Below are 20,260 nucleotides of genomic sequence, written 5' to 3'. Positions count from 1 at the left end.
ACATTGTTTTTCAAAATGGATACACATCCTTCTAGAAACTAAAGTCTTCCCTGGACATCATTCAAAGCACTACTCCTAGACCAAATTAGTAGGATACAATAGGCAGAAAAATAAAAGATGGGAAAGTATGGTTCACTATTGAATTTGGATGTGGTAGAAAAAGAGATATTTATAATCTGTGACTTAAGTAAAATCCATATGCTATTGGCCCTTAGAGAAATTAATCATCTATTCTTCAATTCAGTTAGGTAGTCTGTTAGTCTTTCCAAAGCCCATTATGAGAAAAATGATGGTAATACACACTCCCTACTTGCTGAAAGTAACACACTGTCCCTGCCTTCTGGAAGCTTATGTTTCAGCGGAAGTGACAAATATCTTTTAAAGATCATTGTAACACAGTTGCAAAGTGTTCCCTTGCAGGTAAGGTATGCGACAGGAGGGCAGACAACTTACCTGCAAGCCAAAGATCAATTATGAGTATGTGCTGACCTCACAAGAAAAAGGAGAGCATAGTTACATACCTTTCCTTGTTACTATCTCCCAACCCTGGGAAGTATAAATGGCCTAATTCTGAGAGCAGCACTGCACACCCTGCCGATTATTCCTAAAGGTTCAAATAAAATCTCTCTTTATGGATCTTAAATATACTAGAACCTCCTACTTAGACTCCACCTTTGTGTTCACAGCATTTGGCAAATAGGCCTCAATCCCTCCCTAAAGATTCAATCATTACATTTAATGTTGACCACCTAAATAGATAAAAGCAATCATGATTCACTTTGAGATATACCATCTATACTCAGCACTTTAAGACTTATGTACTATAAAATTATAGTATATTACATTACATTATGGATTATTATAGTATAATGTATTTTATTGAAAAGTAACACATGAAAAATATCAATCCATTCCTTTCTCAGCCATGTTTCTTATTTCATCTCAGCAGATATCGTTCCTCTTTACCTTTTTTGCTCAAGCCTATAACTTGATTTTTCCCTATTGTAGGAGGATTTGTAAGCCTCCACCACCCATAGTGAGATCATGTTGTCATCAGACTTAACCTGGTAGGAGCTGGGGATTAGATGAGACGCTGAAGAAGTTTAAAAAGAACCTCACTGAGTAAAGCCAATTTTATCCAGAACCATTCAAGTTCACAGATTTTAATTAACAGTTTGAAATTTGTAATATTACTTGAATTTCAAATGGGTGAGAATTTAACACTGTATTATAGGAGCCCAGGCAAAAGGACACGAGTTGCGTCACAGAGACTTATTAAATGTGATGGAAATTCAGCAGACGAATGCCGGCAAACAGGTGCAAGAGCTGAATTAATTTTTAAACCCTACCACTCAGGGGGAATTGCAATGCATCACGTTGACAGCCACAGCACGTTGCTAATTTCATTCACAAGCTTAAAAATCTCAATACATTTGAACATGTGAATGTATTAAATTTTAAAAAGTGTAAGTAGCATAAGGGTATCCCAGAACTAAAAATGATAATTTCTCTCTGGGACTTCAAGTCATTTATCTAGCCAGAAGCATGGTGTTTTTTATGAATGAAATCTATCTTACCACTTCCCCATACAAATTGTGTTCTATTATTATATGTAGTGCAGACTGTTACTAAGCAAGGTTTTCTCTTACTTTTAATATGAAATCCCTTGTGAGTCAGCAGAAAACAGAATATTCACTGATAACAGTTTCCAACTTCTGCTGGGGGTTCTTAGTCCCTGCTTCTGATGATGCCAAGTGGTGGTATTCCCGGAGTTAAAGAAAAATATGACAAAATAAAACTAAATGAAGAGAGAGACTTTTTTTTGCTGGTATCATTAAAGATGGTAAATTATAAGCTGAAAACTCAGCAGACTCTGTTTTCACCAGGAATTTACCTACTTTGATGTTCCTGATACAGTTAAGAATTCAGTAAAAACCCTGGATTATCTCCACATAAAACTGCATATACACACAAAGTCTTACAAAAGATTTCAGGGTGTTCGTGAATCTCCACACTTAGAATACTGGTTATGGTACATCTCTTATTTAGTGGATTTTTGCCTTTGCCACCTACTGTGCACCAGGCTATAGACCTGGGACTGAGGATGTAAAGGAAGATAATAAAATATCTTTGGATCTTTTACAGCCTAGTAGGATGGTAAAGGTTTGTTGAGATATGTATAAAAAGGTCATTGCAAAAGCTTCCTGGAGAAGATGCCCCCTTTGTGAGCATTAGGGATGAATAGACATAAACTGTAAGAAGAGGGCGAAAGGCATTCGAGACTGCGAGGGAGAGCAAGGATCACTGCCCTGTCGTTGCTAAAATGGTGGATTTACAAGAAATGCATCATCTCAAATGTATAGAAAATCTTTCAGTCTTCTCTTATAATATTTCTCAAGAAGCTTTAAGGAAAAAATAAAAGGAGCAGGGTTTAATTATCCAAGATTTTAGCCATCAGAGCCCTTTTTTCTAATTATATGCAAGCTTGTCCCCTCATTTTGCTTAGCAAGAGAATATTAAGCACTTATTTTTGGAACATAAAAACAACTATAAAGGGCTCCTTTCCTAGCAGGTGAGTCAGGAAAAGCCCAGTGTGTACTGCATTGGATGAGTCTAGATTCTTAATCAAAAACATGTAATCAGTACTTGCCCAGAAGTCTTTTGATAATGACAGCAGTAGTAGCTGTTTCTTTTTTAAACCCACTATCAAGAAAGCTGATGAAAAAGACAAATTTACAGTCTAATAACCTGAGCTAACAATATGTTATTTTCAATAGAACGAAAAGGACAAAAGCCAAAGGTATTCATTACCGTTCCCAGGGTAAGAGACCAGGGCAGTTGCCGCCTTCACCAGATGTGCAGTCTTTAGGCTTAACAATGCACATCTCCCCAAGGGAAAAGTGGAGAGAAAGCCAAACTCTTGCAACTTGATGCAAAGTGATTTGGGTTCCATTACAACATCTCTCAGTAAAAGGCTATTCAGGCTTAGAGTAAAGATTCCACCCTCATTCTCTCCCAGAAAATGAGATTGTTATATAAAACACTAGACATGGAATCAGAGCTTCTGGAAATCATTCTGAGCCATGTGATTTCATCTTAACTTCCTTAAATTCTAATCAGGAAAAAGGAGATGAGATGGTTTGGTGAATGTGCCATCCTAAAATTGTTGCTTTGTTTTGAGCACACATAAAGACAAGAAAACTCAATAACATCCTCAGGAAACTGAAAAATAGACACACCTATATAATAAATCGAGTTAAAAAAAAACACAAGACAAAAAAACTAATACTAATTTGGCCCTCCCAGAGTGTGTTTCTCAGATGAACTAGCCAGAAATGTTAAGCCTCTCCTCTCCTCTGGAGGAATTAGATTCATTCTGTATCATAAAAAGAATTGTTGTAGGAGTGGGCTTCATGTTAAGAAGACCGATTTTTCCATTTGAGCCCTGTGAACTTGGGAAGAGACCTTTAACCCCCAGTTTTTCATGTTTAAATGAAAAAAAAAAATCTACTTCTTGCCTCAGAATTATTATAGGGATTTAATTACATAATTAAGATATGTGAGGGGTGATTAACACCAAACAGACTCTAAGTATTTTCTTACCAGAAAACAAATCCTACGGAACAGATAGTTGTTATTAAAAATTAAAGTTTTTATTTCAGAAAGTTTGGTAATGCTAGGGAAACAAAGTGAAACAATGATATTCAGAGCTTTACCATGCCAACGGACCTTGTGGATCTCCAGAAGAAGAGTGTAGCAGGCTGCATTTCTCAGACTTTACTCGCCAACAGCCATATTGGTATTTGGTTGGGGAGTGAAGGTGCTGTGTAGTTAGCAAGGTCTCTGACCCCCAGAACTCTAGATTGGAAAATGCTGTCTGTATAAGGGTCATGGTTCCTTCCCTTAATAGGGTGTATAATCCTTGTTTATAGTCCCTCCTCACAGTGTTTGCATATTCTCCTTATTGGGTTTGAATTTCTTGAGGGCAGGGACTACAGTGTCTTCATAGACATTTTAATCCTCAGCGTTTAGTACAATGTGCACAATAAATACTGTCTGAATGAATGAATGAATGATATTCAGGATGCAGTTTCTGAATTTCACCAAATATTGCTGGTGACAATTTTAATTGAAACCATTTCTTTTAGCTAGAGATTCCACGCAACTAATAAACGGACTAAACAAATTGGGGTTTTGGATCTTTGAAAAAAGAAAGGGCATTGTTTAAAATTATTCACATTATATTTCAGTATTTCATCCTTGTGGAAGTATGCTTAAGAAAAAAGATGCCCTGTGCAGAGAGGTACTCCATGAAAACTAAAGCAAAGGGAGAAGGAATGAATGGAGACCAAAAACTACTGTGTGCTCAAGATGCCAGAAGACAAGCTGTATACTTGGATGGCAAGAGAAATCTAAAAGTTAATTATGGGCAATAACTCGGCCAGGTGAATGCAATGCAACCTAGAAGGTTTAGGTTAAATTAGAAGGTTAAATTAGAGCTCTTAGATGTTTTTAGCATCAGTTATTAAATAGTCAAGGTCAAACTAAAAAGTGATTTTTAAGTGGTTTCTCACTTCAGTGCCATACTGTCTTCATCGTCTTAAGGCCTACATGCCACTTTGTAAGCTTAGAAGTGCACCATTTGTACAAAAGGAAGATTTTATACTTCATTTTGGATACTGAGTCTTTTAATCTTTTTTTTTTTTTTTGAGTCTTTTAATCTGATGCTTAAATCCATTGAGTATTACTCAGATGCTTCAGGTGTTTTCAACAACCCTCTATCCCACCTACTCTCCTATTAGTCCAGGATGAAAGTAGAATTAGTTTGGTAGGATTTTCAAATTAACATCTCAAATCCCCTCCCCACCTACTCCATTTTACAACAGAGAATAGTAAATAAATAAATGGATGAATGGCATTCATAAAGTGACTGTGCAGTCTGAACATTTATACGGAGTATGTGCTCGGTGCTTCTGAACATTTTCTTTATTTGATCTTCGCAATAATCCTGTGAAAAGTGTTATCATCTCGTGTTCTAGTGGCAAAACAAACTCAGAAGTGTCATTGCCCCGTATCAAACAGCTATTGAAAAGTAAAAGATCTGATCATTGAACCTAGTTTCTCCTTCCTTTTGCCCAGCGCCATTTCTATTACACCGTGTCGTCTTAATCATTGTCACTTCTTAGGCTTTTCCATATGGATGTTTAAAGTGCCTATGTGTAAACATCATACACAAACAGCCTGATCATAACTTAGGTGAAGACAACTATTAAACTTTAACAAAGGACATGTAAAATACTAATAGAAATACTATGTTTCCTAGATAGATTGTTTGATTTTATGATAATGTAAATTTTATCCGTATCAGTTTAGAAATTCAGCGCAATTTTAATCAAAATGTTTTTATATACTTTATTGATTATTTCTAAATTTAATTTGGAATAATAACTGCATGAGAATACCCAAGTAAGGAAAGATAATGGTTGAGGGTAGGGGAGTTTGTCCCACTTGATAGCAAAACATACTGGGAAAGAAAACAACAATAGTAATTTGGAATTCGGCAGAAAAAATAGAGAAATACATCAATGGGACACAATTGAGAATCCAGAAGATCTATTTGTATATAAAAATGTAGTATATGATTAAAGTGGTACTTCAAATAAGTAAGGAAATACTGTACAACTTAAAGGACAATTGGCTATGTAATTTTCAAAAAATGAAGTTAGATCCCTGCCTCATAACATACTAAAAATAAATTTTCTGAACTAGAAATATGCCAGAAAATGTAGAGTTGATTATAACTACAGAATGTTGGAGTGAGGAGAGCTTTCCTAAACTTGATAAAATCCATAAGATATGGGAAAAAAATCTATATACTCTTTTAATTTCTGTATGGCAGAAAAACTCCACAAAGTAAAAAGACAGTCACAATCCCCGAAAAATATCTGCAGCTGTATATGAGAGAAAATGGTTAATATCTTTATTTTATAAATAGCTCTTAAATCAATAAAGAAAAACATCAGATAAGAACATGGACAAAGCGTTTGCTCAGTCAATTCATAGCTGTAATCAAATGGCCATTAGATTTGAAAGGATGCCCCATTCTACTAGTTGCCAAAGAAATGCAAATAAATAACTGAAAAACTATATCAGGCTCACTATATTATAGGCTAGTTAAGGTTAAAAAATAAAAGAACTAGTTTTAGTACCAGTGTAGATGTAAGGAGATGGGCTTTCTCATGTACTATTGATGGAAATAAATTGGTACAACCTATTGAGAGTAAATTTAGAAATATCGATCCAAATTTAAATGGACGCAAAAAGTCTTTGACCTAAAAACTCTAATCGTATAGATTTCATAGGCTCGAATAGCTACAAATTCTTTTCCCACAGTGTGGCCCTCCTTTTATTCTGTAGAGCTTTTCTACCATGCAGAAATTTAAAATGTGTACTTCACATGTTTATTGCAGCATTTTTGTGTTAGCAAAAATAGAGAACATCCTAAATGCTACTGCTGTGATGGCAACATGAGCTCCAGCAGAATAGTGACTGTCTCTATCTTAATAACTGCATTTCACACCACAAACATCTGTTAATGAACAAACAAAATGAATTATAATGCATCCATACAACTGAAATTTTTAAGTAAATAAAGCAAGTTTCAAGTTATTGTGCAGATCATTCCCTCCTAACAAATAAATGCACAGGTACATTGTATACAAAATATCATGTATGTTTATCAAGAAGAAAGTTATAAAGTCTACCTTTTGGTTACTCTTGAGGTGAGATTTAAGGAGTCATGACATTAATGTTTTACTACATATGTAACTGATGATATTTCCTTTTGCTTTTTTTTTAAACAATGACTAGATTTATTTGTACTGTTAAGTACATTCTTTAAATCCACCAACTCGTTGTGGTGCAAAAGACTTATGGCAGTGAGCAAACAGTTCTCTGTTTTCACTGAATTCATCATGTTACGGTAGAAGAAGACAGGGGGTAAACAAGTAAATATTTGTCCCTGATAAAGTATCATGAAAAAAATTAAACAGTGTAAGGAGAATTTAGGGACAGGATGCTGCTCTTCATACCTGTAGTCAAGGGCAACCTTTCTGATTCTGTGATGTTTAAGAAGATACCTGAGTAAAGTAGGGTATAAGCCATCCAGGTCTAAGAAGGCAGATTTTCTAGATACAGGCCAAGGGACCTAGGCGGGACCATGCCATGGTTCAGGTAAGAGTACAGAGCTCAGGGTCAGGAAGGTGAGGTCAGAGCATTAGGAGCGGTAGGAAGCGATGATTGCATATGATACAGAGACATTTGGCCAAGGTGCGAACTTCAGTTTCTATTACATATGACAGGAAGACACTGGAGATGCTAAACTGTGTAATCACAGGATCTAATTTTTATATGAAAAGGATTGGTCTGGTGGTTGTGTGGAAAGATGATGATGGCTTGAATTAGGTGATAGCAGTGGAATTGGTGAGAAATGATGGGGTTCTGGATATGGAGCCATCCAAAAATTGCTGATAAGAAGAGTAGGAATATGGGACTGTCAGGAACTTTAAAAATCCTGCAACGACAAACCTAATTCGGAATGTGAGAATGCAGTGCCTCTAATGAGGCAGGACCATAAACAGTTTTCTTGAACAGCTAGGGTCAATCTCTGTGTTGGGAATTTTACCAACATTATTGTGAGATATAACCAAATAATGTAAAATTGAATTGAAATTACAACTTGTTACCCCATGGTGGATTTAAAGAACATTTACTTTTAACTATACTTTTTAAAAAATGTACTTAACTTGAAAACATCTTGCTATTAAGGTATGTTAGCCTTTAATTCTTTTTTGGAGTCAGTTTTACTGACATAATTTTGCTATTATAAAGTATTAAGGCTAAAAAAAATCCCTCAAAACAGGGAGAAAAGAGTATTAGGAGGACAACAGTTCTGCTGTTTTGAAGAGTTGAGAAAACTCGTGGTTTAGGGTTTCATAGGTGTTAACTGAAATAAAAGCTTACAGTAAATCTCAACAATATTGTGCACTAATCTGTGGGAAAAAAAGTGAGCTGAAGCCACGGAAGGTCTTGATGACCATCACATTCTCATGTCTCACTTTATTCTGTAAAAGAAATATGCAAAAAAAGTTCACCTTGCACATTGGCTCATTTCAGTTAATAAAGGCTTGCAAGTTTGCATTTCCTGAAGTTAAAATTATTTGCAGGTGCTCTGTTGCATGTGCAAATAATTGATTCATTAAGGACATTCCCAGCCAGGATCAAATATCATTAAATACATGGAAATAGTTATATTGAGATAATGAAATTGCTAGCAAATTTGAGAGTTCATATGCCCCATTAAAATCATAACTTGGTACCCACATTCACATTTGGCCAAAAAGTAGGTCATTTCATGACATTAATTGAAAATTCAGTTCATGATGTTTTCTGTGAATAAATACATGCTGATCATTTAGCCATTCATTGGTGCGACTGAATCTTACACTCTTTACATATCCATCTAATGATGTGACTGAAACTGTTTGTAATAATGATCCTGGATTTTCATTCACTTATCCATTTATTTTTGCCCATTCATTATCTATTTGTTATCTTTTCAACAAACATTTACAGAATGTTTACTATCGTAGTTCTTAATCTGAGCTGCAATCAAAATCCTCTGTGAAGCTTTTTAGGAGTAGTGATTACTGTGTAATAAACCCCTGAAACTGATTCCATAGGTCTGGACTGGGGCCAGGCATCTTTATTTTTTTCAAAGGCTCCACAGGTGACTGATACACAGTCAAGGTAGAGAGCCACAAGCTTCTCTGAAGAGTGAATGTGAACTAGCGCCTACTCCCAAGTCAAGGTACTGAGACAGAGAAGTAAACAGAGAAGTAAAATTCTAGTAGAGTGCGACAGGCGCACACCTCTTCCCACTTAGGGCTCGTAGACACTGGCTGAGTGTTAACTAAGTCCATTGATAGAAAATACAAAGAGGAGATTTACTCTAAGCACCAAATCAGGTGAGTCCATATTTTGGGATGCCTTAATCAGGTGAATTAGCCGCACAACTTCTGTGACTAACGTCAGGAAATGGAAGAGTAGAGAGGATCGGTTTCTCTCTCTGATAACAGGTTATGAGGTATGAGAAGGGGTGAAGGAAGGAAGAAGGATTGCACAACAGTGAGCTCCTCAAGGTCAAGGACCAGTTCTCATTAATATTTTTCTTCCTTTGGCCTAATTTCAGGTCCCGTAGTTGTTCTCACATAGTCCCTGCTTACCTACGAGAACTCTGCCTCTTGCTCTCTGACCAGTGACTTACACAAACAAACCCATTTTTGCTACCTGATAGGCACAGGACATTTATGGATTGTCTTAAAACTTTCTAATTCAGACAAAAATACCTTGCTTAATCCTTGACAGTAGGATTGTCTTTTCTTGTCTTGTCTCTCTGTACCACGTTTTGTTTCTACTATTTTAATTTCCATTCCCATATGCTCTTTAAATTATTTTGTTTTTTTTTTCTTCTTCATTTTATAAGATCTGCATTGTCGGGATCCCTGGGTGGCGCAGCGGTTTAGTGCCTGCCTTTGGCCCAGGGCGCGATCCTGGAGACCCGGGATCGAATCCCACGTCGGGCTCCTGGTGCATGGAGCCTGCTTCTCCCTCTGCCTGTGTCTCTGCCTCTCTCTCTCTCTTCTCTCTGTGTGACTATCATAAATAAATTTAAAAAAATAAAAAATAAAAAAATAAAAAAAGATCTGCATTGTCAACCTTTCTTCCTATAAATTACAGAAACAAAAATGCCAGTTTTTGTTGGAAGGGTATCCCTGGCAATTGAACTAATCTAGACTAAATAAGGCAGGGTGTGTACTCTTGATCCCCAGAGCAGCACCAGAAAGCTCCACAGAACACATTGCCCATCACAGTCCTTTATCATCTTCTGGCCCATCAAGACGGGACTTGAGAGGAGCTGGCAGGACCACACCTGGAGATCCTGTCTGGGAAACCCATTGCACATAGTTCAGATTGGGATTCCCTAGGCAAAAATTAAAAACAAAAAACAAAAAAACAGAAGAAAAACTTTTCATGGTTTAGAGCTATCCTATTACCTTTAAGACCATTCCTAAATAAAATGGAAGCTCTTATTTTCTTTTTCCATTATATGACACTGGCAAGGCCTACGTAGACCTTATAAAGAAAAAATTGTCAAAAATTGATCGCAGTGGTATTAATTTTTCAGCTTCAGATTCATATGCAGTGTGGATATAAAGTGAATATTAATTATATAAACATGAAGTTGCATAATATAAAATATGAATAAATTCTCGCTTTCTGTGAAATACTTTGAAATAAAAACAGATCCTTTCAGTTAAAGGAGCTAGTCAGGAATCTCATAGTTTTCACAGCGAGCTGGGTGAATGAATTATAAACTATAATTCTACTGCAGGGAGGTGTATGTTAGCTGGTGAAGGGAAATGCCTACCAAGTTTTGTGATGTCAAATGAACCAAAGCTGTTGTTTATGTTAGAATTTACATGGTGATCTCAGATATTATTTTGTTATCTTAACATTTTCTATTTTGATTACTTTTTGAAAATATGTTCATTGACAATATCAAGCAAATATGATTAAGCTCTCTGCCTTTCTGTTATTTTATCAAATTAGTTAATATACAGTCAGGTATGGCCAATTCAGTGCTGTTAATAACCACATCCTCAAATGTGTATCTTGGAAATGTGATAAGATGCCAAGAAAGCTAAGCAATTACCATGTTGAGCCATCCATTTAATCTCTACAAAATATTAGAGACAATGGTATCAAACAAAGTTTTAAAGCATTAAAGCAAAAACCTGCTACATTATTTGTTGCTTCACGTGCTCCATAGATGTTTACATTCTATTTTACATCAAAATACATGTAAATTAAAATGTATTTTATAATTCATTTTTTTTCTTTGAGAAAATTAGTGTTGAATTATGCAAGGTTTGAAACATGCAAGTCTTTAGGAATATACTCTTCCTGAAGCAGCCTCTAAATCCAAGCTCTAAAATATGAAGCATTGATGTTTTTCAGATTTTAAAATGTTTTAAAACACATTTCCCAGTGACCAGAACTCCTTCTGTGGGAAATGGGGAGATTGAATAAAAAATAAAAAAGGTTGACCTCCCTCTTTAGCTTTGGCTTTGATGTTTTGTTTCTGCTTGTTGGAAGATAAATTCCCTAACGTCTAACATCTTCTAGCCTTTCAGCCAATCAGCTTTTGTGGATGAAAGAGTGAACCCATACCATGGATTTGGTTAACTTTAGACAGCCAGGTTCTCAGCTCCCTTGTACAAACAAGATACTGTTTCCTTCATTCTCTGACCCAGTTTCCAAGAAGATGAATCAAGTGTATCTCAACGTACTACTGGACCTACAGGTTACTAAAATGTGAAGTAAGGTAGCAGCTATGTATATAATACACTTTTCTGTAAGAAGCATGCCAGAGACTCAAGTGCCAGGATTAGAGCCTACTTTCCAGATCTTCATCCAGATAGAATTTGGACCACAAGGATTACATCTCTGTGGGATGATATTCTCTAGGAACAAAAATTTTAAGACACGATTAATCAAATTTTAAAAATTGAATAGAAAATTCCTGTATACATTCATTGAACATTATACTTTAATGTCATATTTATATGCCAATGGAGTAAGTCTAAGGAATATGATATTCATTGATTTATTTAAAAATCAACATTTTTGTATCCTTATTCTTGAAAACTAGATAGAGCTTGTCTGTTTTGATGTACATACTTTAAAATGTAGATAGTATCATACATGCATCATTTTGTAATTTTCTTCTTATTTATGTATTCTAGATATATTAATCTCTTAACAGATACATGATTTGCAATTTTTTCTCCATTTTTTCAGTTGTCTTTTCACTTTCTTGATGATGTCCTTTGAAGAACAAAATTAATTTTGATAAAGTACCATTTTCTTTTGTTGTGATTTGGGTGTCATATCTAAGAATTTTTTTGCCAAATTCAAAGTCATTAATATTTATCCCTGTGTTTTCTTCCAAGAATTTTACAGCTTTTGCTCTTACATTTATGTCTTTGATCCATTTTGAGTTAATTTTTCTATATGCTTTAAGGATCCAACTCTATTTTTTAGTATATGACTGTGTAGTTGTCCTAACACTATTTATTCAATTGACCATTCTTTCCCTATTGAATAGCTTTACATTCTTGTCAAAATCAGTTGCTCAAAGATAATGTGGGTTTATTTCTGGAATTTCAATTATATTCCATTGATCTCTATGTCCATTGTTGTTACCAGCACCACACTGTCTCAATTACCATTGCTTTTTAGAAAATTTTGAAATCCCTAGTATTGTAGGGATTCTAGGTGAATCTAAGGAATTCTCCTTTTTTAAAATTTTGTGTTTTTTTTTTTAAATATTAACATGATCTCTCTTTTTTATGCTCGAGTCCTCTTTTTTCATTCTCTTCTCCCAACCCCAAGCCCAGGATCATTATGGCTGTTCTGGGTCTCTTACGATTCTATGTGAATTTTAGAATTAGCTTTTCAATTTGTATAAAAAAGTCAGCTGGGATCTGATAGAGATTGCATTGAATCTTAAACCAATTTTGAGGAGTATTACTATCTTAAACAATTTTTAAAAAATTTGTAGCTTCCCTAGAGTAAATTTTACATTTCTTTTTTTAACTTTGCTGTTATGTATTTGATTCTTTTTGATGCCATTGCAAATGGAATTTTTTAAATTACATTTTTAGATTGTTCATTATTAAGTATAGAAACACGACTTTTGCATGTTAATTTTATATACTGCTGCTTTGCTGAATCCATTTGTTAGCTTTCATAAGGTTTGTGTGTGTGTTTGTATATGTGTAATCTTTAGTGTTTTCTACATATAAGATCCTGTCCTCTGTAAAAAGAGATAATTTTACTATTTCTTTCCCAGTTTGGATGCCTTTTATTTCTTTTTCTTGTCTGATTGCTCTGATTAGAACTTTCAGGACTGTGTTGAGTAGAAATGGTGAAAATGGGTATTCTTGTCTTGTTCATGATCTTTGAGGGAAAACTTTCAGTCTGTCATCATTAAGTATAATGTTAGCTTTGGGTTCTCATATATGGGCTTCATTATGTTGAGGTACTTTCCCTCTATTCCTAGTTCTTGAGTGTTTTTATCATAAAAGGGTGTTGAGTTTTTTCAAATGCTTTTTCTGCATCAGTTGAAATAATCATGTGTGGTTTTTTTCTTCATTTTGTCGATATGATGTATGACATTGGTCAATTTTCATTTGTTGAACCATCCTTGGTCATGACCATCCTCTTGGTCATATGTATAACACTTTTGATATGCTGCTGAATTGAGTTTGCTAGTATTTTATTGAGGATTTAAAAGAGAGATACTGATCTGTAATTTTTTGTGGTGCCTTTGGTTTTAGTTTCAGAGTAATACTTGCCTCATAAAGTAATTTGAGAAGTATTCTGTTTCCTTTAACTTTTTTGGAAGCATTTGTGAAGGAATGTTTTTAATTATTTGAATATTTGTCAGAATTCAGCAGTGAGGCCATCCTGGCCTGTACTTTTCTTTGTGTGTTGCTTTTGATTACTGATTTAATCCTTTCACTTGTAATAATTCTGTTCAGATTATCTGTTTCTTCTTGGGTCAGTCTTGCAGTTCTAATGAATGTATAGTGGTATTTCACTGTGGTTTTAGTTTGCATTTTTTAAAATTTCATTTATTTATTCATGAGAGACACACACAGAGAGAGAGAGAGGTAGAGACACAGGCAGAGGGAGAAGCAGGCTCCATTCAGGGAGCCTGACGTGGGACTTGGATCCCGGGACTCCAGGAACACGACCCGGGCTGAAGGTGGTGCTAAACTACTGAGCCACCCGGGCTGCCCTTTAGTTTGCATTTTTATGCCTAATAATGTTGAATGTCTTTACCTGTGTTTATTGACTATATATCTTTTGTGAAATGTTTGTTCAAATTTTTGAACATAGTTGGTTTGGCTTATTATTGTTAAGTTGTGAGATATAACTTACATGTTCTGGATTAGAGTTTTGTCAGATATGTATTTTATCTTTAGTGTTTACTCTTAGGTCTGTGTTCCATATTTGTATGATTTTTGTGTATAGTGTGCAGTAAGAGTTGAAGCTCATCTTTAATTATAATCACTTTCATTAAAAATCTGTTCTTTCTCCATTGAACTAACTTGACAACTTGGTGAAAAACCAATTGTTTTATAAATGTCTTTCATGGAGATATCTAAGTTTTGAGAACTATGTTACTTGGTGCATATGCATTTATAGTTGTATCTTCCTGCAATATCGACCTTTTTTTCAATAAGAAATGTTCCTCTTTGGGTCTAAGAATTCTCCTTTTTTTTAAAAGTTTTTCTAATATTAATATGATCTCTCATTTTTATGTTTCTGTCCTTATGGCCTATCTTTTCACAGCCTTTTGCTTACTCTCTTTTATTTGTATTTTTATATTGAACATACATTTCTGTAGACAATGTATACTGATGCTTATTTTTCAGTCAGATAACCTCTGCATTTATATTGGAGTATTTAGTACATTTATACTTAATGTAATTATCAATATATTTGGTTTTATTGTCTGCTATTTTACTATTCCTCTTCTGTTTGTCTCATTTTTAGAGACCTCTTCTACCTTTTATGCTATGCAATGATTTTTTGTATACTGTTTTTATGCTCTATTATCTTATTAGCTTTATTTCTTTGCATTATTTTTATTGGTTGCTTTAGGGATCACAATATGCAACTTTAACTACCAGTAAATCAAATGAACCTTGCCAAAGTATCCATTTATCCATTCTAATTCTTTGTACATATCTATACCTATATTATGTATATAAATGTAAAAAAAAAATTCACTTAAAGAATCCTGTCTTTTAAAGAAATTTAGAGAAGAACTCATATATATATATAGACATATAGGTATCTATATAGATATATCTATAATTTATTTTTTTCTGTATATGCAGTTTATCATCTGGTATCATTTTATTTCATCATGATTTTCTCATAGCACTTCTTGAATGCAGACATATTAGCAATGAATTCTCTAATATTTTTATTTATTTGAAAATGTTGTTGAACCTTTAATTCTGAAAAATAGTTTTAGATAGCCTTTTGGAAGACAAATTTTTTTCCTCAACAATTTGAATGTTATTCTAGTATCTTATAGCTTCCATTGTCCTAATGAGAAAATAACTATTAATCATATTTTTGTTCTCTTCTATGTAATATATTTCTTTATTGTATTTAAGATTTCTCTGATTAGCTTGTAGTAGTTTATGATGTACCTACATGAGGTTTTCTTCTGTTTATTCTATTTGTGGTTCACTGAACTTCTTGTATCAGTGAGTTAGTATTTTTCACCTAAGCTGGGAAGTTTTTTTAAGTCACTATTTCTCCAAATATTTGTCTGCCTTTTTCTCTACTCCTTGTTTGACTCTGGTTACTCTTATGAGTCATAAAAGCTGTTTCTGACACAATAGTTTAAATCTTGATAGAATGCTTGGAAATAAAACAGAAGTATAGATGAAATGCCACAATTTTATAATGAAACCTAGTTCCTTAAATATTTGCACACACAACCCAGTAGATCTACAATGGAAAATACTAATATTTCCTGTCCTCTTTTCCTGTTTTTACAAAACTTACTCATAGGTGCATTTCCTCCCTCTGCTGTTTTTGCACGGAAAGACTTGCTACAACGATCTACCCATATTGCTACCAAGACTTTCCAAGCTGTTCGAATATTTGTGAACAATGAGCTCAATGAACTTTACACAGGATTGAAGACAGCTCAAAAGTTCCTGAGACCTGGTGGCCGTCTTGTTGCACTCTCCTTCCATTCATTAGAGGATCGCATTGTCAAACGATTCTTGCTTGGGATAAGCATGACAGAAAGGTTTAATCTTAGTGCTAGACAGAAGGTGATACAAGCATTACAGTTGGGTTCAGGTCGCGAAAACATGGAAGGAGCCTCTATAAGCAAGGCCCCTTTAATGTGGGAATTAATACACAAGAAAGTACTTACTCCAGACGATCAGGAGGTACAAGAAAACCCCAGAGCTCGTTCAGCCAAGCTCAGAGCAGCCATCAAATTATGAGAAAGTTTTCATCATTTGATCATTTAAGTCCCCCCCCCCAGTTTCTCTTCCTTTGTTGTGATATTACTGAACAACTTAATATAAGAAAGTATGAGAATTTATATCTATATAAAGAGATATACTGTATATGTGTGGAAATTAAGGATATTTACCATTTTTTTCCTTAGAAAGAAAATGTCAGAAATATTAGCATGACACAGAAAGTTCAACTCAAGGAGCAGCAGCATCTCAAAACTGGAAAAATGTGTTTATCTGAGCATTATATTTAATTATGAAATACAGTCCTTTCTCTAAACTCAGGAAATTTTTTAAAATGAAGAATACTGTGAATATCTAAATATGTAAATTCAAGCTGTCAAAAGAGAGAAGTTATAATTGTATCTGCATGCTCTAGATTCTGAATTTAGATATTCACATTTGCAACAGACTTTCTGTGGGTCAAATAATTAGTAATGATCATGGAAGAAATTTTAATTTTTATTTAGAAATAAGTAGTGTTATAGTCCTCTCAAATATAGGTATTATGCAAATTTTAAATTTTAAAGTATTTTTAAAATGCATCATGTTGTCATTTTTGAAATTATAGTGTTCATTGTTTTAAAGGTATTTTACAGTATGAAATATACCATTTTTTTCATATATTACAAAGTAAAAATGCAGAATTACTCTAATAGTCCTCATAGAGAATATTACATGAAACTTATATTTGAAGTTAATTATGTTTTTTCCCAGAATGCCTTTGACACATAATAAAATATGTCATTATTTGATTCCTGCATTTTTATTTTTTTAAGACTTTATTTTTTCATGAGAGACACAGAGAGAGAGGCAGAGACACAGGCAGAGGGAGAAGCAGGCTCCCTGCAGGAAGCCTGATGCAGGACTGGATCCCAGGACCCCGGGATCATGCCCTGAGCCAAAGGTAGACGCTCAACCCTTGGGCCGCCCAGGGATCCCTGAAACCTGCAGGATTTTAAATTGAGCTATTCGAAATAATTCAACGAAGTCTATTTGAAATAGAAATGTATATGATATATTAAGAAATATACCCCTAATGTTTTTATTACCCAATAGTAACTCTATTAGTAAAATGCTTATTTAGGAGACATTCACTTGGTAAAGGATTCCTTAACACATTAATGAGATTGGTTCATGATTCACATATCAACTTTTTATATGTAAATATGCATTTCTAATTTTTTCAGTTATTCAGCAAGTACTGAAATAGGCAGAGAAACAAAGGTAAATAAAATACACATACCTCACAGTACTTGTTCTATGGAGTCTGTAGTCTAGTGGAGAAGAGTGATGGTAGTTAAATAATCACAAAAATCAATACAAAATTAACAGTGGTAAAAGCTACAAATAAGCTGTACAGGGCACTGCAAGAACATCTAATAGGGGTTTCAGTTACTGAAGGAAACCGGGTCTGACATTATAATGCTGAATTATGACTTGAAGGTTGAATACGAGATATAATTAGTCAAAGGGTATGTTGGCATGTTGATTAAAGGTATTTATAAATGACTGCTTTCTTAAGTAGCTATCCCTATAATCATATTTATACTATTAATATGTTTAGTAAACTATTCAAATATAGGAAAAATTTATCTTCTCAATTGTGGTGACAGATTCTGAATTGGTGAGTACAAGTGAATAAAATATCAACATAAGTATGGGCAAAGGATAGGAATTAAGTAGTTGAATTCACCTTTGATTTACTTTACCTCTGTAATGCTTGACTTTAATTCTCAAGCTTATTTGACACTTTGTAGGCTTTATTCAAATCAGAGCAATTCTGCAGTGAAATTAATTTCTAATTGTGGAGAATTAGAAAATATTCTAGGGAGCAGTGTCCTCCAATTAGAGAAAAATGACTGTACATAGGCTACTCCATTGAATCTTTCCTGAAAAGAGGTTTCAGTTTTTCTTGCATATAAGTCATATTTGTGAATGAGAAGGTTCCCAAAGATACATTCCCATCCAAGTACCTGGTTAGAAAATAAGAGATCACACTCTTTTGTACAATGACCTATTTCATCTGTCATTTTTGGATCCTGTAGAGTATGGGGATTTCTTGAATGTTCTTGAATGTTAGATGGAAAGTGACTGCATTGGGTTGAATAGTGTTTTCCCCTCAAAAATTCATGTCCTTCTCAGAATGTCAGAATATGTCCTTATTTGGTGATACGGTCACTGCAGATGTAAGTAGTTCAGCTGAAGTCATGCCGGAGCCAAGCAGGCCCTTAATCCAGTATGTGTGTTGTCTTATAAGAAGAGAAGATGGAGATGCAGGGCAGAATGGCACATGGAGGTAAAAGCAGAGGTTAGAACGATTCATCCACAAGCCAGGGCACACCAGGGATTGCTGGCCCCCATTAGAAGCCAAGAGAGAAGCATGGAACAGATGCTCCCTCGCCGTACCCTCAGGCGTACGGGCGAGCCACCCACTTTGCTGACGCCTTGACTTCCGACCTCCAGACTGCAGAACCATGACACGATACACTCCCGTTGTTGGAAGGCACCAGCGTGGGGTAATTTGTTACAGCAGCTCCGGGACACGGATACCATACTAGAAGAAAATCTGCACTATGCATGAAAAACATCCCTTCTTCAACAAACACAAAATTGGTTTAAAATGTGGTAGTGTGAAAATACAGGAGCTATTTTCTGTGTTAGGCTGTTAAACAATCATTCTTGCCTGCTTCTTAGTCTTTGCTGTGGGATACGTAATAAAATATATGAATGAGTTTTAAATGGTTAATGTTGGAAAATGCTTTTGTGAAATCCAAATAATACATACAGAAAATAAACACTGATTGTTAAAAGAAATGCGCATTTCTTTTCTAATAAAATATAATGAATACAAAACAAGCAATCGTTTTGCATCTCTTATCTGCGGCTTTTTACCAATCACTTTAATAGAGCATCGGTACCATTGTGTAAGTTCTTAAGAAGTTTGAGTTCATTGCTTATTAAGAAATTAAATAATAACTGCACGCAATTTTTAGTTGATATCTCTATTTGGCATATTCATTTTGTTTTAAATATTGTATATTAGTTACTATAGAATCTTTGGAGCTTCTAGGGTCTTTTGGAAGACATGAATTGTATCTATATATCTTTTATATTTCATGTAATATATAAAATTATAATTTATGCTCCAAGTCATTTATATTGAATTATTTATTATGTTACAACCAACAGTCTATAAGAGAATACAATATGCCTAAGTAGGTTTTTTTATATCTCTTATAATTTCCTTGCAAGCATTTGAAAATCATAATTTTTTTACTTTTTACAATTTTTTAAAAATTGTATTTAAATTAAATTTGCCAGCATATAGTATAACGCCCAGTGCTCATTCTGTGAAGTGCCCCCCTCAGTGCCCGTCACCACGTCACCTTATCCCCCCACCCACCTGTCTCCCTTTCCACTACCCTGTGTTCCCAGAGTCAGGAGTCTCTCATGGTTTGTCTTCCTCTCTAATTTTTCCCACTCAGTTTTCCCCCTTCCCTTATGGTCCCTTTCACTATTATATTCCATGTATGAGTGAAACCATATAATTGTCTTTCTCCGATTGACTTACTTCACTCAGCATGATACCCTCAGTTACAAAAGACTCCGCCCCAAGATTGCTAGAACTCATACAGCAATTCGGCAGTGAGGCAGGATACAAAATAGGCTGGCTCAGTGGGAAGGGCATGCAGCTTGGGGCCATGAGTTTGAGTCCCTTGCTGGGTGTAGAGATTACTTATATAAATAAGCTTTTTAAAAAAATAACTATTGGGGCACCTGGGTGGCTCAGTAAGGTGGCACCTGAAGGCACCTGCCTTCAGCCCAGGGCGTGACTCCAGAGTCCCGGGATCGAGTCCCACATTGGGCTCCCTGCGTGGAACCTGCTTCTCCCCCTGCCTGTGTCTCTGCCTCTCTCTCTCTGTGTCTCTCATGAATAAATCAATAAAATCTTTAAAAATAATAAAAATAAAAAGCTGACTATTAAGAATTCTAAATCAATTCTCACTTCTCTCCTTTTTTATAGTTTTATACTATATTATCCATTAATAAATTTAATAAATTGAAGGTGACTG

At 34.8% G+C, this 20,260-nt stretch overlaps 1 protein-coding gene across 4 annotated transcripts in view; it reads left to right on the top strand.

Annotated features, from left to right (window-relative positions):
- METTL15 (methyltransferase like 15) overlaps positions 1–19,061 on the top strand; it is a 172,843-nt gene extending 153,782 nt beyond the window's left edge. For all 4 annotated transcript variants that reach the window (XM_041730472.1, XM_041730471.1, XM_041730475.1 and 1 more), the window contains one exon: positions 15,724–19,061. In XM_041730472.1, coding sequence (XP_041586406.1) covers positions 15,724–16,169 — 446 coding nt within the window. In that variant the 3' untranslated portion in view covers positions 16,170–19,061. The remainder of the gene's footprint in view (positions 1–15,723) is intronic.
- The last annotated feature ends 1,199 nt before the right edge of the window (positions 19,062–20,260 follow it).

The sequence above is a fragment of the Vulpes lagopus genome, chromosome 15 (assembly GCF_018345385.1).
Source record: "Vulpes lagopus strain Blue_001 chromosome 15, ASM1834538v1, whole genome shotgun sequence".
In the NCBI taxonomy this organism is placed as follows: Eukaryota; Metazoa; Chordata; class Mammalia; order Carnivora; family Canidae; genus Vulpes; species Vulpes lagopus.
This window is presented reverse-complemented; position numbering and strand designations above follow the sequence as displayed.